Below are 22,938 nucleotides of genomic sequence, written 5' to 3'. Positions count from 1 at the left end.
AAGTGTTTCTAATTTGGGCCATGGCTATATGACAAATCAGATATCAGAGGACGATTTTCACCTGCTATTTTTACATTGCGTTTAGGTGTTAAGTATATGTGCCGTTTTAAAATAAGGGCTGGAAAACAGCCCTGGCATAATTTTCTAGGTATATATTCATAAAGTATGGCATCAGTGAGTTGACTCCAACTCTTGCATATTGGCATAACCAATAGTTCTCTCTTAAGTCAGATTTATAGTATGTGAGAATGAATCTAATGAGACAAGCCAGGAAACACACCCTAGAATACTGGCAGAAGACAGACACCAGAAGTATTCCTTGCACCTTTGGAAATGAATAGAAGAAAAAGGAAGCTTTAAAAAACCCTAGTTCATTTAATGAGCAGAGCAACAGGAAAGCACAAAGTAGTGGGTGACTTTCTGCTATTTTTAAACTCCAAAATAAATTTAAATAAAGCTCCAACTATAATTCTCATATTCAAAAGTTTTTGTAAGGTTCAATAGGTATAAACATCTACAGAAACTATGCTCTCACACAGTTCTTGATAAAAATTTGGTCCGGGCTACCCCAATCTGCTTTTGAGATCAGGAAATGAAGCAGGCAGGAAGACTCTCCTCCTTACAGCTATGGTCTGCTTCTCTGTCCCTGCTGCCTCTTGCACTGCAAGTGAAAACAAAAAAAGCCTGACTGCTCTAGAAGTTAGCCCTCAAGCAAGACTGCTCTTGGATTCCACATATTCAAGTGCTGCTGCCTTCACAGCCTGGACTGTTTCTGCTGTGCCATACTTCTTCTCGTATTCCAGATAGCGCTTAAAGAAAAACTTCATCTTCTTTGCTGCTAGGCTTAGGTGTATTACACGTTCAAAAATATCCCTGCAAAACAAAAACAAGGAAAACTCTTTTTTATTATGCAATCAAACAGGTAACAAACAAGCAACAGAAAAAGCATGGGCCTGGGAGTTAGCTGATCCTGTGGGTACAAATCTTTCTTGCCCATCATAAGCGCTTTATCAAAATGATGCCTAGAAGACAGGAAGTGACTACCACGTGTTTCCAGAAAATTCAGACATTGTGTTCAATCACAGAGCTTTCAGATTCCTAGCATCTACAAGGATCTGTTCACAGAGCTACTGAAAATAGAACAAGTTTCACTTGTGTGTTTTCCTTCAGAGTTCAGTACACACATGCTTGGAGGGGTATATCACCCTCATTGAGAAATCTTGCTCTGTCAAATGTCAAGCACATCTCAGTTGCTCTTTACAAGCATGGCAGGGGACCCCTAGCCTGAGAAGTGAGAATATTTCTAGTCTAAGAGCACGCCTGTAGCAGCCGGGGCTCAGTTCACATGTAACAGAAAACTATGGTTTTCTGCTAAGAGAATAAAGCTGAGGCTCACCCACATAGTGGAGATCTATGAATTCCCATTACATCTGAACTCAGCTAGGATGTTATGACGCAAAACTGATTTACTAGAATTGGTAAGAGACGCAAATCCTTTGCTTCTTCTCTTGTTAGAGAGTAAGTAGTGTTGTGGCCTTTTAAGGGCTGTTTTGCCCTTCTGCAACATATGGTGTTGCTCTGAAGCCACATGCCCCACACCCCAGTTTTCATACCAGCAAGTTCATTAAATTTCTGTGCTATGGAACAATATTTTTTTTACCAGACTGCAATTACAATTTACATACATTTTGTGCCTTTTCTGAAAACTAGGAATCATGGCCTGTGAGTATGAAGGTTCCCATGCTAGACTCTCAGCTTCCAGGCTGAGAGAAGGGATAGTCTTGAGAAAGAAAGCCAATGGGTTCCTCTAGTAAATAGCAGGCCTAATACAGGTTCTTAATGCTTATCATCCAGTCACTTCCTGTGGCACCTTTCAGAGTTGTAAATATTTGCTCACATGAAATCAAGATTCCCTGGATTTAAGGCCAAGAAGCATCCCTTATGTTGTATTTACATCATTTCCTAGGAAGTTCAGAAGTACCAGCCCACTTTCCCATGCTAGTACTCACCGTACTTCCTTTTGGCTGCCATGTTTGATCATCATGTCTATGTACACTGACCAGATGTCTGTACGCTTCGGGTAGGTGCTCAGGGTATTCTCAAAAACGGTCTTGCCATACTCCAGATCACCAAACTGGAACTCCAGCTGTGCCAGCTTTGATATCAGATCCATATCTGCAAAAGTGCATTTTAGAAGTGTTCTTCTGGCTAGTTGTCACTGCCTCTGCTTAGAGTTCAAGGATGCTGTAGTTACTTTGGCAATAATATTAGCAAGGAATTGGAGTTCCATGCTACCAAATTCCCAGAGTAGGCAACAAAGCTAAAATTATGAAACACCCGCCCCCTGTTTCATAAAATGTGCCTTGCTCATTGTGTTGGCAATTTTTTTATTTCTTGGGTTTGCTTCAGGTGCATCGGGAGGGAAAGAAATGAAATTATGCAATCAATGCAAAAGGATATTTTGCACTCAATCTAGGCTATGAAAATCCTGTCTGAATTTCTCAAGCCATTGGTATAACTGCAGCATCCAGGAATATACACAGTCCTTTATATTAACTTTGAAATCTCCCCAATCAGAACATGCTCCACCCACCCCCCATTCCTAACTGATTAACTTTGAAAAGTGTTGGGGTTTTTTTAAGGAAAGTACCAATAAAATTATTGAAAGAGAATTTGCTAACAATGGCTATGGATATTTTTAGATTCACAGCACATGCTGCATTTCCTAGATATTACCTGTGTAATGCATAAATAACGAACATGACGTTTAGATGCTAATCATAGGAAAGAAGAGTGAAGAGGTTCTTACGTTCTTTGACTGGCAGGCACTTCAGTGCACGTGGGAGGAGCTTATGAGCTGCCTCTACTAAGCCTCTTTTCAGGAGAAAAGTGGCATACTTCACCCACACAGACTTTTCTTGACGAAAGCGCTTCAGCATTGTGTTGTACAAGTCATCAGCTTGCTGAAAATAAAAATCAGAGGAGAGAGGATTGTTCAAACCATGGAAACACACTTTGAATCCTGTGGTTCTCCCTTGCCTTTGTATGCTATTCACAACTGTATGTATCTTGGAGTACAGAACCCAACTCATGGGCCCCAGAGAATATTATGCAGCCAACAAGCTAGAGCAAGAGGCAATGTGGTGGTACTGCTTAGATGAAAAAGAGGAATGTAGGGAATCAGCCTGATGCTTGTCCAAAATGGAGGAAAAATCCACAGCATGATAAATCCACAGGGTAGATGGAAGCGCAGGATCCAGGTGGCTCAACCAAGGTGGGCTCTTCCCAAGAACAGAATGAACAAGCAATTTCCCTGCCAGACTCAGTGAGCAGAAGTGATCTTTCTCTCGGCAACACTGTAAACCCAGCCTCACCGTATATTTCTCAGAGCCACTGTAGATGTCTGCCAGCTGCTGGAAGACCTTCAGAGGCTCATTGTACTGGATGGCTCTTTCGAAGACTTTCATTAGCGCTTCCTCGGTGCCATACATGTTCTCCAGGTTCAGCAGCGCAACCCACACATTCAGCTTCTCTTGCTCCTCTCTGAAAGAAAGAGGCACCACAAATAACCACCCTACCTACACATAGCTCAACGCTAGCCTTTTGCTCAACAAATCCACCTGGAAGAGAAAGCAGGTGATCTGACTGGACAACGTCTGTGAAGGGAGGGGAGAGAAAGTAACAGAATTGCCCACTTTGTTCTGCAGGTGCCCCTCCCACGAGATAAAGCCAAGCTAAGCATGCCTGGGTAATAGCAGCTCATCAACTAAAAACTAAAAAATGGATGATAAGGGGAAGCAGTTCACCTAAAGGAGATGGTTTTGAGTGCCCTTTCTGCCACAGCTCTTGCTTTCTCTATCTCCGTAGCCTGGAGGTGAAAAGCCATGTACTGCAGCCAGAGGATGGAGCTGTCTGGGTTGCCAAGGAGCAATCGGTCAAAGTCGTCGGCTGCCTGAGGTTGCCGGCTGGGATCCATCAGGGCAGCTTCAAGTTTGGAGAGTTCCTTCTCTGCCTTCTGCTTCTCGAGCTCTTTTTTCTTCTTTGTCTGCTTCTTGGTCTGAAACAGAGGGCCAAGGCAGGAGAGGAAGGCAATTAGTTGAAAAGGATAGAGAGAGAGTTTTGCGAGTAGAGGCATGGCTCAAAATTCAGCTGCATATAAAAAAACATTCTTTTCAGAGCAACACATCTAGAGAAAAGGAACTATATATGGATAGTCGCTATAGACATAGGTATATATAAATAAGTGAATCCCAGATGCAAGCCTAAAACACAAAAGGCATTTTTCACAAATTAATTCCTGACATAGAGCTAAGCTAATTTTAGAAGCAAAACACTGCCTTTGTACTTTCTAGGCCAGCACGATAGTACTTCTCTTAAGAGGCCTAAGTAAACAGGATTGCACACCAAGCACTATGCAAAGCAAAATACATTGAGATACTCTACCGTGGACTCTGTAACATCGTCGTCGTCTTCTTCACTGTCAGAGCTTTGCTCCCTCTGTTTCAACATGGTCGTATCCAGCACACTTAAGCCTTCCTCCCATGTGAAGCTGGCTGAAACCTGCAGCCTTGGAACTTTCTTTTCCTGCAGAAAACACAATCAAGAAAAAAGCCTCTATTTAGAAACACCCACAGCAAGCATCCCACGCAAAGCACGAACAATGCTCCAGGCAGTCTTTTACCTTAGATTTTGTTGCACACTTCTTCTCTTCTCCCTCCTCTTCTTCCCGATAGTAAACCTCAACACCACTATCATCATCTTCAGGGCAACGAGTTTTCTTCTTTCGTGCTTTAACCTCCTAAAAAAAAGTTCAGGTAGAGCAGCTTATTTTTTTTTTAAAAAAAAATATCAACAAACATTTTTGTGTGTGCAGTTTGTTTGGATCGTTGGCTAACTGTTCACAACAACAGCGAGGTTTAAAAGCTCTTTTCCAGGATAAATACCTGCTCACTTTCAGAGTTTTCCCTTTTTTGCTTTCTCGGCTGCGCGTCCTTTTCACCAACTGGCTGTTCCAGGGACTCTGGGATAATGCTTGGCTTCCCAGTGTCTTCAGGAAGGAGAGAGAGCTCTGCAAGGTTCTTTTCTTTATTTATACTGCAGAATGAGTAAAAGAGAAGGGGCAGAAAGAAAGTGGCAGGAGAGATAAGGAACTGCTATAAACATTAAATCTACACAGTACTTTCTTAATAGTAACACAGGCTTTAACATTATTCAGCTTGTTGAGCATCACACCAGCCCTCTACGGTAGTCATTATAATTTCCATTTCATAAGATAATGAGCAGAGGAAAATATAGACATGCTTTCCCAAAACCACCTGTTAGCCCACAACTGTTGTGATATCTGAACTCTGGTCTCTGTTGTCCTGTGAACCATACTGTCCTCACGTGTCTCCGCAATATTTTCCATCCCAGATTCACCCCTCTATTAGGAAACATCACACCTACCTGAAAACCTTGGCAGTAAGAAACTGGCCGGCATGTATGTATTTTGCACATAATGAATGATCCGAGGTGAAGAGAGGAGAGATAAGTTGTGGTGGGATTTGACCCACAACCGAGTCAGACAACCTGCCAAGGGGGGGAAAAGTGACATATAGTAACACAGGTTTATTTTGCTCCTATTTGCAGACCAGCTTTATTTCTTAAAAGAAAAATGTCTTTAAGTTATAAGTGAAATGGTGGACAACCCCCCCCCCCGCCCCGATTAAAATTTATTCAGATTTTTCAGGGTTAGGTAAAGTTGCTCTGAGATGGAACAATTGGCCATTCCTGACTTCTATAACTATAGGCTCCAAACTGCTCTACAATTTATTTAGACACCATTCCAACAAACATTCACAACACGGAATTCACTTTTTTATGGTCAGCAAGGGAAACTTACCCAAAGAAGATGCCCGATGGAGTGATGGATTTGACATAGCCTCTGACAAGCTGACCATTCTGAAGATCATCGAGGGATGTGATTTCAGGGTCTTCCACTTTACAATGGCTCTTGGGATTTATCCTATAACAAAAATGGAGAAGTAGTGAAATGCCCTATTTCTGGATAGGCTTCTTTATTAGAAGGGACACTTCTGGTGACTGCAAAGCGGAAAATCCTGACAATATAGTAAAAAAAATCCCCATATCCATAGTACAGAAACTATTGCAACATATGCAAGGGCTTTGAAATGCTGACAACTTCTATCTCCACTTTGTTAATAAAGAAAAGTAGAGCTCTAGCTGCCCTCGAAAAGCTTACGAGTTTAGAAAGCAATGAACGAAGTAGAAGTCCTAGTGGGATTTCTTTACTTCCCCTGTACTTAAGCACTGGACACAAAAAAGTCAAGAACAAACAAGCAACCACAGTATCCTAAAAAAAATTCAAGAACTCAAAAACAGCAAGCAACTTTAGCAAAGGAATCAAAGGACACATATTTATCTGCTTTGCAGAATCCATTCTAAATGCAAGTGCAATGTAGTTGCACTTCAGGCCCAAATGTTAGGTTCCCTCTTCCTATGTCCCAAATAGCAGGGCAATTTATGCTAACTTTGAAAACCTGTGCAATATGATATAGAGTATTTTCTATTATTATTATTATTATTATTATTATTATTATTATTATTATTATTATTAAATCTTCTTCCCATCTAAATTTAGGGTGTAGATTCTTACCTGGATTGTCGAAGGGACACTTCCATTTTTTTACCTTCACTGGAAAGGATATAGCACCTGTATGCAGGAAAAAGAAAACATGGAACTTCTGCACGTTTCGAAAAGGCCCTCTCCACAGAAAATATTGGGATTAAATTAGTTATGTGATAACTCTTCTTGGTCATGGGCTTCATGAGAGCATTAAGGATCTAAGAGAACCAATGAAGCTCGGGACCATAAAGGATTTAGGGTTAAATGACTGTCAAATAAAATTCCCTCAGCTTGTCTACACACATGATTTTGCATAAGACTCTTACCTGACAATTTTCCCAATGCTGAACATTTCTAGTGGCTGCTCAGCATATGAATCACTCAGGTGGAAAAGGCTGACTTTCCCCTTCCTTTCAAAGGGAAGCTGAACATTCAGGCCAACCTGCGGAATCACCTTGCTCACATAGCCTAGCGTGATGGTTCCTTTCTCCAGAGAGTAAACTCCTGTTCAGGGGTGAGGAGGTTCAAACAGATCAAGTCAGATATTATAATACCACACTCCCCTATGGCCTACTTATACAGTACACTTAAAGGTTGTCAGTCTGGATCCTGAACCCCAAGTGCATCTACGATCAATTCCCACATACAGAGGACCTAATCCAGTCCCTAGTACAAATTGCACCAGGAACTTTACTGGCACACAGGGAAGGACTATAATACAGTGGTGCCTCGCAAGACGAAATTAATCCGTTCCGCGAGTCTCTTCGTCTTGCGGTTTTTTCGTCTTGCGAAGCATGGCTATTAGCGGCTTAGCGGCTATTAACAGCTTAGCGGCTATTAACGGCTTAGCGGCTTTAAGAAAAAGGAAACAAACTCGCAAGAACTCGCAAGACATTTCATCTTGCGAAGCAAGCCCATAGGGAAATTCGTCTTGCGGAACGACTCAAAAAACGGAAAACCCTTTCGTCTAGCGAGGCATTCGTCTTGCGGGGCACCGCTGTAATAATATATTATTTATACCCCGCCCATCTGGCTGGGTTTCCCCAACCACTCTGGGGACTATATTTTATTTCTAATAGTAACAAAGAAATATACTCTCCCTGCCTTGCACATAAACACTGACAAAAACACTGTCTTTCAAACTTTGTCAGAACCACAACAGGAGAGACAAAAACAGAAGAAGAGCAGCCCTGTCAGATCAGATGTAAGCCTCTACTTAGTCCAGCATCCCATTCCTCACAGTGGTGAGCCAGGTGCCTAAGGAATGCTTGCAAGCAGGATATGAATACAACAACATTCTCTTGCTTGTTTCTCCCAGCAGCCGGGTTCTGGAGGAATACTGTCTCCAGCACTGGAGGTAGCTCACAACCAACATGGGAAGGGTCGTAGTTCAGTGGTAGAGAACATGTGCTTTGCACGCAGACGGTCTCAGGTTCAAGTTCTGGCATCATTAGGTACAGCTGCCTGAAACCCTGGAGGGCCACTGCCAGTCCGTGTAGACGATGCTGAACTAAATGGACAGTTGGTCTGACTTGGTATAAAGGCAAGTCCTATGACCAGCAGCCACTGCTCAGCATTTGGTTGCTCATCCTCTAGCTGTGCCACTTTTGATGACGTAGACAAGCCCCTACTACTAAAGGCATCATCATCAAGAGCGACAAAATGATTACTCATCCATTCACTTTGACTGACATACAGCCTGGCCCCACTTTCTGCAAGCGTATTAGCATGGCCTTCCCTGTTTATTACAATGCCACAGAGGCATTTACATGCGTACAGTGTGGATATGAACACGGGGCTGTGTGTGTGTGAGAGAGAGACAACACTGGAGTAAATGGAAAGCCCTTTATGCTCAAGAATTCCATGGCACATCTGAAGCTTTTCACATACAAGGAACTACAGGATCAGAGTTATTGTGAGCCTATGGAATTGGGTTTATAAGCCTCTGATGACTAGATGGAGAGCGACCGTCACTGACAGTCTCTTTCTGGGATCTTAATGTTGTGGTGCTCTCTTCTCATCATACCTGTAAGTGACAGATGGAGCTTAGTTTCAGTGACATCAGAGCCGGTCACCGTCGCAGCCAAAGCTTGTCCATTTCTGAAGTGTTTCCCTGCGTGTTTTAAGACCTGTTGGGAGAGAATGACCTGATCTTTACCATCATCCAACCATTTAATTGTGCCTGTGAAGAATTCCCGATAGTGGTGATGCATGGGGCGGGGGGACGGGACTGGGCTAGCGTTTAGCTCTTCATAAAAACCATTATGAAATAGTTAAGGTTTCAAATTGTGTACTTATTTGGGAAATGCCCTGAGAGAGACCAGAACATTTCCTACACCTTTCCAGTGAAAATCTGAACAAAAAAAGCCTTATGCTCCTCTTATCCTGAAAGAAGCAACCCTTGTTGTGGCTGCTATTGACTATGTAACTAGGCCTTTATATGGCTGTAGAATTCTTAAAGCTTAACTTGGAGAAAAAATAACAATCCCAAGGATGTATCCTTTTGGCTTTGTAAAGACTAACAAATTTATTATGGCATATAGAGGTTATGTCATAATAAATTGGTTAGCCTTAAAAAAAATAATGCTATAAGAGTTTGTTTCACTAACTTGGCTATGTCTCTGGTAATAGCCAGGACAATACACTTCCAACATTTTAATGCATCTGTTTCTTTACTGCAGATTTTCATGTTATTGAACGTAGCCTCCTGCATAGAAGAGTCTTGCGCCCTTCATTCCTTGGCAATTACTTACTGTGGGTCGAAGGGAAAGTAGCAGCTGTTGAACTCTCCCTCTAATGTTAGGGGTGACCTCCACCTCCAGCCATTTATTTGCAGCAGCGTACTAAGAAAAGAAGCAAACAGGAGAAAATAAAACACTCTTCACTAGAAAAGACAGAGTCCAGTTTTTACCATGCATTCCCTCGTAAGAGGTCCTATAAATTATTCCAGAATTTCCACATCAACCTCCCCAACCCAAGTGAAACAAGAGCTTATGGACACACATACAACCACACATTTTGGACACTATACCCCATTGGGAAATTGCATCAACCCATAGTATTCTGAAGTATGTCATGCTTCCCAAATCTACAGTGAAGACTGGCCCAACTTTTTAAAACAAAGGGGGAGGGGAAACCCCTTGCTACGCAAAGGTAGAGAAGTTTTAGGCCTCACCTTCTTAACAAAGCATGTCACCGTCTGCCCAGGCTTAAAGGGTTTCAGTATTTCTTCCGGATTGCCATCTTCTGGACCCAGGGCAGTTTTGCTTTCTCCAGACAGCTCACTGATTGTAAGTGGAGATTTATTTATTTATATTTATTTACTGAATTTATATACTGCCCTATACCCGGGGGTCCCAGGGCGGTTCACAGAATAAAATCAAGATATAAAATCACAAAATACATAATAAAAATAAAAACAACAGCCCAATAGCACCCACCCACCCCAGTTATGCCCTTAGCTTCTTTGCTTTGACATGTCAATTATTTCCCCTGTCCCTGATCAAAGTGTCTCCTATCCAAGCTCATGGAGAACACAGGACTCCCAATTTTAAGTCGGCAATCCAAAGCAAGGGACACAGTGCACAAGACACATACCAGGATGTGTATTACAGGACTGGTAAATTCTCAACAAGGATGCTGGAGATGTACAGACATTTCCCATGATTTAGAATGAATTGGCTCTGAGTAAAAGAGAGTTCACAGAACATGCTTTTGCATGTCTCCTACTGCAGCTCAATAAACTCCCACCCCAAGGAAATTGCTTGTGGGCATTGGAGGGCCCTTGGGAATGGTGTGGGATATGGTTGGGGGGCTGAAGATAAGAGAGGGGAAAGTGGTGGGAACTGCCTACCATCTTATCTGGAAAAAAGAGGAGCAACTTAAAATTAAATCCATCATTCTACAATAGCTTGATCACCAGACATGTTCTAGGCAGTCTCTATAGATCCATGTATTCTTAGAGGGGGAACAGCTTGAGATCCACTCCCTGCTCCCTTCCAATATTTCTAGGTCCAAGCATTTGCCAACTAATCCAAGATTTCCTATCAGGCTGCCTCCCTTCAAAGTACTGTATACTACAATCCTAGCACCCACCGAGAACTTCTGTTGTCTTCAAGATCTGAATGTTTTATTCGGCTTTTAATCTGTTGGGAGCCACCCAGAGTGGCTGGGGAAACCCAGCTGGATGGGCGGGGTATAATTTATCATCATCATCATTATTAAATAATAATAATGCTGCCAGAATCATTAAAATTAAGCAAATTGTCACTTGGGTCTACCATATTTGTGCAATATGTTCCAAGATGCAGAATTTTATGTAGAGAACCCCAATCTGTCACTAACATTCAGACCAGGAGACGCTTGGATAGGTGTATCTGTTACATGTTGTAAAACCTCATCAAACAAAGTATGTAAAGGCTATCTTACCTTGGTCGGATGCTGAGCTCTGGGCAGGTACGGGTAAAATGGGGATGGGTGATGGGCAAATACCTAAAAATTAAGAGCAGATTAGCACATCATTCTTACTCCAGTTGTAAGTGGCCCTTCAGTATTTGATAGTTTTTCAAAGTTCCCTCTTTATCTGCTCTAGTGGGGGAAATAATCACTCTCTGAGCATGCAGGACTAAAACTGGAAGGGGTCTTTTCCACACAAAAGTGAGTGTTTCCTTAAATTTGTGAAATCATGCTTCTAGAGTGAGTGGGAAGAGAAAACCCACTCTGGGTAACCTCTCTCCAACAGAGAATTGCAAGTTGCCTCCTTGTCAGCTGTAGATGGAAATGGGTCTATATTCAGGTAGGAAGAGAGACAAGTGACTATGCTTTAATTGCCTGGCTTGGACTGAAAATTATTAACAGGGCAATAAATGCATGAGGACAACACTTGCACTTAGGACATAGATCTGGAAAGTTCTGTGCCTGCTAGAACATTGAACTAAAATTTAGTAATTGGCTAAAACTCAGAAAAGGCACTCAGAAGCTTGGTGGGATCTTACCTGTGATTTTTAATGTCTTTGCCCCCAATCACCCGAGCAGTCAACTGCTGCCCAACTCTTAGCACTGATGTTGGAAAGGTGCCTATGGAAACTTTATCCAGGATCTGGGATGCATGAATGGAGCCGATCAGCTGATCATTAATTGCCACTAGGACATGAGTAGGCTTGATTGACTTGACAGTTCCTTTGACCACATCTCCCAAGCACAGCGAGTGATTCACAATGGCCGAGGTTTCCCCAAGTGTTTCAGATTCACGCCGTGACCTGATTACAGCCTTTCTCTTCTTCTGATCTTGAACAGCAAGTAAGAGCCCACAGTCACCTGGCTGGAGAGTTTTCAGAACCACTAGGACCGACTGTCCCACTTTCAGTTTTTCAGAATCAAAGCGGAAAGTGTCATTGAAGTGGGAAGCCACAGGTATGGCAACCAGCTGACCATTTCCTACCAATGAAACAACTGCATGCTCTGTAGCCACATGCTGCACGATGGCTTGGTGCTGAGAGTTCTGTTTTAACTGAAAAACACAGAAATAACATCCAGAGAAAGTCACTCACTCACACACACGCACACACAAAACCTGGTACAGACTTCAGCAGCCATTTTGGCCCAAGGCTTAAATCGATTATTTAAAAGCATTCCTGACAGATGTTTTACCCTCATCAGAAAAACTCCAGCAATGCACTTTCCAGGGAATTTCCAGGAAATTCTCAGGACACAACATTTTTTCATTTTTAGGCCCCAGCTGAATTCTTAGGCAAAAGCAGAAAACGCCAACACTCCCTGGGGTTTTCTCAGATGTGTGCCTAACAGGTGATCAATTTTTCCTAAGGATCAAATAATATTGAAGAAGTTGCAGCTTAAACCCAGTTATTCCTTCTAGGACACAGGAAGGGAAAGCTGCTCCCTCCTCCTCATTATGGCCCCCTGACATTTGAATATAAGCTAACCAATTGTTTTGGTCCCAAGGACTGTATTCACCTTTGCCCAGTCCTCCAGGGGTCATATGCAAGTGGTAATCAAGGCTATACATCACTCTTGCACAGACACACAGGATGCACACAGATATCTCTCCTCCCCACACTGTGTCTACTTTGACTTTCTCTTTGCTGCTGCTGGAGGCAGAAAAATTTGACTAGGAAGCAAAAACAGCTCTCTGGCGGGTGGGTCAACCACCCCTGGCTTAGTTATTCCATTGAAATCTCTTCATATGTTGCTCATTTCTATGGTATTCTATAAACCTCTCTTCTATGACTCTGTTATTAACCAGCTACACAGGTTAGTATCCAGCATAAAAGCCAATTCAGGCTAATCATACCTTCTTAGGCTTTGGGGACAGCAACTCCTCTCTAAGCGACACATAGACCTTTGATTCTAGGGAATCAATGCAGAGAACCACAGCTCTTGTTTTTTCACCCTGGACAATATTTTTGCCTTTAAAAACAAACAAACACGCACCATAAGATTATTGCTTGATATAACTGGGGCAAAATGAAGCAACTGCATTCCAGTACTTCAGTAAGAGACACTATTTATTTATTTATTTATACTACATCACTGATAGCTGAGTCAGGAGAAAAACTAAGAATTCACTCAGGTCTCAGACACACTTCTGCTGCTAAGACTGTTAAAAAAGACTCCACTCTTTGCAATCAATTATTTGTTTCCAACCCAAAGAGCAAAATATAGTATATCAGGACAAAGTAGGCAAGGGGGGGGGGGGGGAGACCACAAAGTATGTCCTACCTCCAAGGTGACTATGAGTAGCCATTATAGTTAAGCCAGAAACAGAGGTGCTATCAAATAGTGCTGAACCATCAGTGTTGACTTTGCGAGCCGTCAGCATCAGTCTCTGCCCAGGTTTTAATTCACAGACTTTTTCAACCACACCGACATCATCTGAGGATAAAGAAAGAACTAAGTCCCATTTGCAGCTTGATGTTTCATCGCTGAACTATAGAAAGTCAGAGTAAGTATAAGAAGGATTAACTATTAAAAATGAGTGGATTCCCTTATTTTGAGGAATTATGCTCTGGTGCCTGAAAGTAACTTTCTTACTGTATCTTTAAGTCAATATGAAAATGGAAGGAAAAAATGGGGTCTTTTAAGCTCATAGCAAATGAGCCAGTCACCCAGAAACAAAGTGCCAGTCAAAGAAATGTAATCTTTCTCCAACTGCAAGTTAAGCAAAACCCACTTGGCAATCACATATAGCAGAAAACCACCCCGAGTGACTAGATGTTTTACCTGAAACTGAATCTTTGAACCTCTCTTTAAATAGAAGTTTGAAAAGTTCCTAGGCCTCCTGATTTCAGACAAAATGCTGAGAAAAGGTGCTCTAAGCCTGTGCCCCAAAACCAGGACGCTCACATGCATCCACTGTGTGTATGTGGCCAACACAAGGTATGCATGGGCCATCTTTTATCATCATGACAGCCTTTACCTCTTCCACTCCTGATACTCTTGATCTCCTGCACCTCCTTGAAGTATTTGTGCAGCAAACAGAAACTCTCAGAAACAGAATCCTCGGAGGAGCACTCAGACACCTTCAGGGACAGCAGGATGCGTTGCTTCTCCTCGTCAATGCTGGTCACTTTGGCAACTACAGTCTGACCTACCACATAATGGTCTTTGGTGTCTGTCACAAACTTGTCACTCATTGCCTATAGCAATTAGGAGATAAGAACCAATTAATACTGTTCCTTAAGAGTGCCTTTGCAAGAGAGCTATCAACACCACCAGCCTCAAGACTTCCAGAAAGGAAGGAATGCAATCAAAACAGTTCCAAACAAGAAACCTTTTACCTAGGCTGAGTTAGAGACAGCTCTATTAGCTACTTCATGCTAGCAGTCTAATTAACATTTCATCGCTAGATTGTTTGCCTTTCTAAGTAAAGACTAAAGGTTGCATTTTCAGCTAGCTGAAGATCTTTGGATAACGTTCAATGTGTTTTAAAAGTCAAATTTGTTCTATAAACATCTATTCTTTGACATTCAGCTGATGCTAATAAACCGGAAATTGTGCCATGTACTACTGCTCTTTGGGGAATGCGACAAGTGTATATATGGATCAGCACAACTGTTTGATGCTCTTTGGGGGCATGACTATGGATGGTTGCACCAGAAGCAGTTTAGTCATGCTAGCCACATGACCCAGAAAGCTGTCTGCGGACCAATGCCGGCTCCCTCGGCCTGAAGCGAGATGAGTGCTGTACTGCACAGTCACCTTTGACTGAACTTAATCATCCAGGGGTCCTTTACCTTTACCTATAGATGGGGGCCATCTTGAATGCCTGCAGTTCAAAACATACCACTAGAAAACAGGTTTTCTCACACCACTTGCAAGCAGGAAACTCCTATGTATTATTTTGTGCCCTTACTCCCAAATCCATCTAGAGAACTCCTCTCAGCAGCAATTTTGATCCTTGAGTAGTGCAGCATAAGAGATTATTTCAACTAGAAAGCACCTCTTCCTCAACATCTGTGAATAAACCTATTTTAGCAGGGACAATGCAACATGCCTTACCGACTTGGGTGCCAGCCCTGTCAGACCATATGGAAACTCCACAAACACACCATAAGGCATGACGTTTCTCACAAAGCCAGTCAGCAGCAATCCAGGCTGGATGTCGGAAAAGCTCTTCACCACCCGTTCCTCCTCAATTGCTGAAATCACCGATGGCTTTCTGCTCAGGGTCTAAACAATGGGTCAAGGAATAAAATTGGGGAGAAGGAGCATACTGGTAGTTTGGTTTTATTTGGAAGCCACAAAACAAGCATTTCACCAATGGCTATCAACATAGAGGGGGGGTAGGCAGACTGTTATAACACAGGGGATGTAGGACATAATTGTGCCAAAAAGTAAGATCATGTTGCAACCAACCAACTGCCTGATTCCATTCAGATTCTGCAGGGGGGAAAGAAAAAGTTCTGTCAGCAACAAGATTCCATTGGATCCCAATTGGCAGACAGCCATTTTTTTAAAAAAAACAAACCTGAAGAATTGCTTCATCCAAAAACCAAGGTGGTGAATATACTAAAGACTACTCTCCCTCCATCTAAAAAATCTTCTAAGACAATTTCTTTCCTTCAGACTGCATAGACATAGAGGGGTAAAACTGACACACACAGAATCTTTGAATGTCACTTGTCTGGGAGACAATATATGCAAAGCAATGCAAGTTAACGCTGTTGTACAACATAAAATGGCTAAATGATTTCACCAAGCTTGGCTGGACTTTACAAGGATACAACATGACCTCCCTTGTCATGGAGGCATAACACTCTATGGAGAATATCATCTGCTTTAAGACAGGACCACCACAACTTGCTATTGGACACATAGTCAGAGAGATGATTTGTAGAAAGGTTGGCGAAAACATTGTCCGGCAAGATTGTAACTTCAAGGCCATCTTCTTTTTTCCTCAGAATTTTTACATCAACAATCTGAGCAAGAGAAAAAAGGCGACACTTTTTTAATATGTGGAAGACCACCGCCTAAAATGCAATATTCCCAGGATAACAAGGTTTCTCAAAATGCAAGCAACTTAAAAGATAAAAGAAAGAAATCATCTCAACAATCAAAGTTAAAGTCTAGGAGCATTTTTTATTTTTTGGAATAACTTTTTATTGGGTTTTATAAACAAGGATCATAGGAATAATAATCGATACAAATAAATAAAACAGTTCTTATTTGAATATAACAAAAATAGCATAATAAATCTGCAGCAATATCTACAATAAATAGTTCATTATTAGTGGTCACTGTATAAGTTCTTGGTTTGTGAATTGATTTTTTAAAAGGAGGTGGGGAACAGGATAGAATATAGTTGACAGATAACATTCATCATCACATCGCTAAATGCCTAATCAGCAGCCCTTCTAGTTGTGCTTAGATTAAGTAAGTGCAATAGTCATTTTCCTTCTTAGGTTATTAATGAAACAATATAAAGTGTTGGTATACTGAGGAACATGGGAGTGGAGTTCAAAGTGAAGATAATAATTTATGTTTAAATTTAAATCTAGACCAACCAGATTGAGCATTTATACTGATGTGCAGAACACTTCAAGTTAGAATAAATGGTTTAAATCCAACAGAAATGCTCCATGTTTGCATGAAGTAGTACTATAATTGGGACCCCATAGCATAGTCCTTCTTAAGATATATGAACTGATAATCTGATCATTTTGTATGAAATAAAACCCAAGTTAGAAATATCATAAATTCCTGTCTTTGCTCCTAGCATCCTCAGGAGAATGTCAACAGGGAAAGGGAAGGGACATCTTTTAGAATAAATTACCTGTCCGGTTTCATATGTTACTTCTCGCTTCTTTGAAGTCTTTTTTTCTCCACCATCCTCAGCTAGTGCTTCATTTGTCAGCTTGAATGACAGCAGCAGTCTCTCCTGCTCAGGCTCACATTTTAAGACAATCACTTTGACCACCTGATTGGCAAAACAAAAGAATCTTCATATTGCATACATGTTCACTCTCACACTTCAAAAACAGGACCACTTGAATGTGTCCCCAGACATAACTCTACTGCATCCTATCTGGCTCCTAACCCATTTCCCTCCACTTTAGCTGGATAAAACGTGGAAGTTCTGTAACTTTCCACTGGCTTTATGCCCCTCTCTGTGTTAAAGTAACAAATGTAAGTCATTTTACTAGTAGTTCAAAATCTTTTATTTAAATGTTTTTCAAGAGAGGAAGAGAGACTACTGCTATGTCCTACTGCCGTTCATGTTCTATCACTAAACAAATGTATGTGCATTAAAGATGTTATGCAAATCTGTTATGCAAATGTGCAGTGCTATTAACAACTGAAAAATTTATATCAAGGACAATCAGACTTTTTACTTTTACCCAGCTTTTACCTGGCCTGCATAAAATGTTTCCTGAGGAACAATTGAAGGTGCCCCACCAAGCTCAGTTTTGGGGACAAGGCCCTTTATGTCGTTGTAGAATTTCACAATGCAGCCAAACTCCCTAGCACAGGCAACAAAACCATGGGTGGTCAAGCCTGGCTTTGCATCTTCGAAACTGGAAAGGGCAGGGAGTTTGGAATTGACAAGTGTTCTCTTAAGCGTCAGAGCGAGTTTCCTTGCTTCAGGGTTGCAGGAAAGCACCTGGAGAAGAAGAAACTGGAATTATGTATGCCAACTGGCAGGAAACTGCAATTGAACCAAAATGAAGGAACGTCCAAAATGTCAGCTTGGAACTCACGGGATCAGTCCTAATACACCTAGCACAACCCATCAGCTTAGAAAAATAAGGGCTATGAAAGGTTAGGAGGTAGCTGTCAAGAGACAGAGCTCATCCTGTAACAGGACCTGAATAACACTTCTTTAACTATTCAAAATAGGCATGGGGAATCTCTGATCTGCAAGCTAAATAGGCCACTGCATGGGTCCTAATGTGGCTGACAATGTCCTGTGGGGCTGTAATCCTACACACCTGCCAGCAAGTCCCACAGAACTCAGCGAGTTCTTCTGAGTAGGTAAAATAGAAATATTAGAAATTATGAATACATGTCATTGTCCCCATTTTAGATTCACTACAACACTGAATAAGCTAGGTTGAGAGATAGTAACTGATCCAAGGGATTACACAGTAAACACAATGGCTGAGAGGGATTCTGAACCTAGGTTTTGCACATCCAACCTAATGTTACCCACAGAACCACAGCAGGGCAAAGTGGTCCCTTACAGAGAGTTCTTACCCGACACCGGACAGTGCTCCCCACACTGTATTTCTTCTCTGGCTGTTTCAGAAGCACATCTGCCAGATGCAGTCGGGGAACCAGGCCCTTGATGTGCTCAGTCACCTTTACTTGCATGCCAAAGGGCTTCAGAGCCAACACCGTGCCCTAATCCAAAAGAACGAGGGATCAGAAAGCAAGAAAAACTAGAACAGAAAGAGGAGATGCCCTCCATCTATCTTTGAGGAAGTGAATGTGGGGCATTCCAAATCTTTGACTATAACTCCCATCAGCCTCAGCTAGCATGACAAACAGTCAGAGGTGATGGGAGCTGCAGTCCAACAACTCCTTTGGGAGGAAGGTTGGGATATAAATTGGGCAGGCATCTGGAGGGCACCACATTGGCTACCCCAGCCCCCAAGTGTCCCTCTCCCCTCAGCTCCTACTACAGCGTTACTTAAGAACCATCCTGAAGGGAAGAGAGATCTAGCTTTCAATAATTACATTTCCCCTTGAAGCTTATGTTTATTGTTTTATCATACAGTCTAATTGATGCTCATTATTTAAATCTTTTTATGTAGACTGCCTGGCAAGGTTTCCCTAAAAATCAGCATATAAGTATCTAAACAAAGCATGATTACACAGACTAAATGATAGGCAAATCCACTGCACATAACTTTGTGGAATGTAGCAGAAACCAGACTGATTTCCGTACAACTAATGCAACGGCTCTGCTAGCCTACAGTGAAATTAATAGCGTTCCATTAATGTCACACATCAGGATTTAGGTTCAAAGAGGCATTAAGCACACAAGTCAGAAGGAAATACTTGCTGGACAAAATTGAACCAAAGCCCTCGCCTCAGGTTTGTTCAGCAAGATAACCAAGATTCCAAGGATATTTTTCTCTCTCCTTGAACTTACTTCCACCACCTGTCCAGGATGAATATCATGGTATCTCAGGAATGGAGCCTCAATAATGTGTCTGCAAAAAAAAAAGGGAAGTGAAAATTGATCTGTGTGGTGGAAGAGAAACAGATGAAAGAGTAAAGAGAACTGATTCGCCCCCACCTCCGATTCTTCCTCCTGCCCTTCTAAACAGGTCACCAAGTGAGCTTCATGGCCAAGTGGAGATTTGAACCATGGTCTCCTACGTTCCTGGCCTGCCACTGTATACTATACTGGCTCTTTTTATATCTGTGCTGTCAGTATGAAACTGGTATATATGATCTAAATGAGGTAGGGTATGATTGGGCTAAATATCAGTCACATTGTGTGCCATGATCTAGCCTTGGTGTGGCCTTGGTGTACATGGGGTGGGGTAATGGATGTTCCTGGACAGAAATTCATCAGATGCTAGAATGGACCTCAACAGAATTTCCTTTGTAACTTAAGGAGCAAAATATCACCTGAAGGTAGAAAGTTTGGATACCTATGGAACCAATTTTTTTAATGTGCAGATGCAATCCACTGCACAGGTGTGCATAATGTAGCCATCTCAGTTCTGAAAGCAATGGGACATACGTCCCAACTGAAATGTATTATCTGTCAGGCATAAGGAAGTTCCATCTATGCATAGAATTTAAGACATGGAAATATGATTATATAAAAACACTTCTCAGATTGGTTCATTCAAATTGTACTCTAAAGCTTACTGTTTGAGAGACACCACCACCACATCATCCATTGGGCTGTAGTCAATAATTCGGCATTTATGCTTGCTTCCAGGCTTGAATGCTGCAGGTTTGAAAGATTTGGCAGTATCTGAAAGATGTTTTATCTGAAAGAGGTATAAAGATAGTGCAGAAAATGAAGATTAAATTATAAATCCAATTTTCTAGTTTAGGATTAACCTTGCCTTAATCCAGAAAGCAAAGCCAAGCCTAGATGCTGCATCTGTCTGATTCTACCTTCCTATATGAATCACAATGTGACAACAGAGGTTACGATCGCATCTAACAAAGGCGAGCAAACAACAAAAGAATCTAGAAAAGCTCTTTGCTACCTTCTGACTCTGGGCTCTTCTCAATACTCCAGCACAAATTAAGACATCATATAACACATTCACAAACAGATGCCAAGACACATCTATGTATTGAATTGGTAACGGGCAAAAGTGCTGATGTACTGCGCTCCAAACATCAGCCATGATGGTTGAAACAGTCTACCCTCCTAGAAGATGCAATCAGCATTGAGTTACTTACATGTGCAAAAGCTAGGCAGCCACTATCCAGCTTGAAGATGGCACCAGACTTTTTGAGAAAGGTCTCAACTGTAGAGTCAGGAACTACCCTGCCAATCTGATCACTAGACAGCTTGCCAAGTTGAGTGCCAGGCTGGAGGAAAACTGGGCGCAGAGATAGGCGTATTGCCTTGGAGGTAGGATTGTTGAAGAGAATGCATGCTTTCACCTGGAGGGGAAAACAAAAAAAGGGGGGGGAGGTGTTAAGTTTGTAGGAAAAATAGGGAATGTGCTGAGAATGGTACTTTACTTCACTTAAACATTCTAGCCTCCATGACTATGGTGAAACCGGAGATGCAACCGTTCAATTCATATCTTAACCAAATCCTGCAGCACCACCTTAACACAATTTAAGCCTTGCTATAAAATCACTTACCGTCTGACCTGGTGAGTAGTTTCTTGTTTTTGTAGAACTCATGTGCATGTAGTCCACAAGTCCAGAGAAGGAAGACAGAAAACTTAGAGAAATTCCAAAAGGAGTCACCTGGAAATATTCAAAAGGAAACAAAAATTGCCCTGCAAGATGTAAAATTAAACAGAAGAATTTCTCTGACAGATCTAGATGAGTATTAGATGAATATTGAGTTCTAATGTGGCTATCATAAAATGTAAATGTGTTTTATGGTTTATATGTATTACATGCTTATATGTATACAATATTAATGATTATTTTGCTGGTGGTTCCAAATTATGTCTTCTAGTGCTGTAAATCACTAGATTTAATAACATTTTAGGGTGGTACTCAACCAAGTCCTACTCAGAGTAGACACACTGAAATTAATGAACCTAAGTCGTGTCCATTAACTTCAATGGGGTAGCTTGAGTAGGGCTAATGTTGAATATCACCCTATAGAGATGTTTAAAAATCTAGGGTAAACTAGAAGGGGAAAAAACAAAAAACCTCATATGGTTCAGGCACAGGGTAATAGATGTTTCCAGCAAAAAGCCTCTATTTTTGCAATTATCCTTATATTTTAACCAACCTCAGTAGTCAGACTGGAACAATTCAAAGTTGTGAAAAAGCAAATGCATTTTTTGTTTAAAATGCAGATGTGTTAGGCAATTTAATAATTTCACTGTACTCTTCCAAGAGAGAAGAGAATAAGATTAGTACATTAATTCGTAAAGAACAGCTTACCTCCTGAATCTGGGCTTTCACCACCAGCCCAGGTAGCAAATTGCCAAGGGACCAGTTTTGTTCTTCTGTGGCAATAGCTGCAGCAACCTCCGACTGATTAATGGCCATGCGGATTATCCTCCCACCATTCTTTACTTCTTCAATAAGGCAGTTGAAGTATTGGCCTATCTTCAGCTCAGTCCCTAAGAGACCAACACATGCAACTATCATCACTTTTCAACAAAGTTTTGACATTACCTTTCTATCACTATGGCCATTATTTCCTGGCACCAGCTACTTCTGAAATCCTTTCACATGTTCATCACATTAAAAGGCTTTTCATCCTAGACCATAACATCCTTCTGGACCGTCTAGAGGTGCTGGGAGCTGGGGGCACTGTTATACGGTGGTTCCGCTCCTTTCTCCTGGGCCGTGTTCAGAAAGTGGTGTTGGGGGATGAGTGTTCAGACCCCTGGGCTCTCACTTGTGGGGTGCCTCAGGGTTCCTTCCTCTCCCCCATGCTTTTTAATATCCATATGAAGCCACTGGGAGAGATCATCATCAGGATGCAGATGACACCCAGCTCTACCTCTCCTTTAAATCAGAACCAGTGAAGGCGGTGAAGGTCCTGTGTGAGTGCCTGGAGGCGGTTGGAGGATGGATGGCAGCTAACAGATTGAGGTTGAATCCTGAAGGAGCGTCTCCACCCCCATCGTTCAGCCCGGACACTGGGATCCAGCGCCGAGGACCTTCTGGCGGTTCCCTCATTGCGAGAAGTAAGGTTACAGGGAACCAGACAGAGGGCCTTCTCAGTAGTGGCGCCCACCCTGTGGAACACCCTCTCTTCAGATGTGAAGGAAATAAGTAGCTATCCTATCTTTAAAAGACATCTGAAGGCAGCCCTGTTCAGGGACGTTTTTAATATTTAACGCTGTATCATTTTTAATACTTGATTGGGAGCCGCCCAGAGTGGCTGGGGAAACTCAACCAGATGGGCGGGGTATAAATAATAAATTATTACTTTTATTATTATCATAGACTGAAATAATCCACCTTGCATAAAAAGCTTCCTAAACAAGAGAAGCCAGGCAACAGCTGGCCGCTTATAAGTTACTGTACAATGATATGTACTCAAGAATCTCTCTCTCAAACACACACACACACACACACACACTGGGCAGTAAATTCTGCCTCTGGTAACTGCCAAATCTAAGATTTTACAGTTCTCTAAACCACCCATTTGCTTCTCCCCCTGCCTTAAACCC

General features: G+C 41.9%; 1 protein-coding gene across 3 annotated transcripts in view; it reads right to left on the bottom strand.

Annotated features, from left to right (window-relative positions):
* Positions 1–355: 355 nt before the first annotated feature.
* The window catches only part of PDCD11 (programmed cell death 11), a 28,798-nt gene continuing 6,215 nt past the window's right edge, over positions 356–22,938 (bottom strand). For all 3 annotated transcript variants that reach the window (XM_028730384.2, XM_028730383.2, XM_028730385.2), the window contains exons 7-36: positions 21,695–21,876; positions 20,933–21,040; positions 20,519–20,725; positions 19,970–20,094; positions 19,239–19,299; positions 18,338–18,484; positions 17,493–17,744; positions 16,917–17,060; positions 15,868–16,062; positions 15,143–15,313; positions 14,061–14,280; positions 13,364–13,516; positions 12,936–13,051; positions 11,620–12,134; positions 11,054–11,116; positions 9,801–9,909; positions 9,379–9,468; positions 8,652–8,754; positions 6,952–7,129; positions 6,656–6,712; positions 5,882–6,004; positions 5,446–5,568; positions 4,944–5,094; positions 4,682–4,798; positions 4,444–4,584; positions 3,807–4,057; positions 3,375–3,543; positions 2,810–2,963; positions 2,010–2,175; positions 356–873 (exon numbers count right to left, since the gene is read on the bottom strand). In XM_028730384.2, the coding sequence (XP_028586217.2) occupies positions 708–873; positions 2,010–2,175; positions 2,810–2,963; positions 3,375–3,543; positions 3,807–4,057; positions 4,444–4,584; positions 4,682–4,798; positions 4,944–5,094; positions 5,446–5,568; positions 5,882–6,004; positions 6,656–6,712; positions 6,952–7,129; positions 8,652–8,754; positions 9,379–9,468; positions 9,801–9,909; positions 11,054–11,116; positions 11,620–12,134; positions 12,936–13,051; positions 13,364–13,516; positions 14,061–14,280; positions 15,143–15,313; positions 15,868–16,062; positions 16,917–17,060; positions 17,493–17,744; positions 18,338–18,484; positions 19,239–19,299; positions 19,970–20,094; positions 20,519–20,725; positions 20,933–21,040; positions 21,695–21,876 (4,757 nt within the window). In that variant the 3' untranslated portion in view covers positions 356–707. The remainder of the gene's footprint in view (positions 874–2,009; positions 2,176–2,809; positions 2,964–3,374; positions 3,544–3,806; positions 4,058–4,443; positions 4,585–4,681; positions 4,799–4,943; positions 5,095–5,445; positions 5,569–5,881; positions 6,005–6,655; positions 6,713–6,951; positions 7,130–8,651; positions 8,755–9,378; positions 9,469–9,800; positions 9,910–11,053; positions 11,117–11,619; positions 12,135–12,935; positions 13,052–13,363; positions 13,517–14,060; positions 14,281–15,142; positions 15,314–15,867; positions 16,063–16,916; positions 17,061–17,492; positions 17,745–18,337; positions 18,485–19,238; positions 19,300–19,969; positions 20,095–20,518; positions 20,726–20,932; positions 21,041–21,694; positions 21,877–22,938) is intronic.

This window comes from Podarcis muralis, chromosome 6, assembly GCF_964188315.1.
Source record: "Podarcis muralis chromosome 6, rPodMur119.hap1.1, whole genome shotgun sequence".
NCBI classification, from domain to species: Eukaryota; Metazoa; Chordata; class Lepidosauria; order Squamata; family Lacertidae; genus Podarcis; species Podarcis muralis.
The sequence above is the reverse complement of the archived record's forward strand: the minus strand, read 5'-3'. Positions and strand labels throughout refer to the sequence as shown.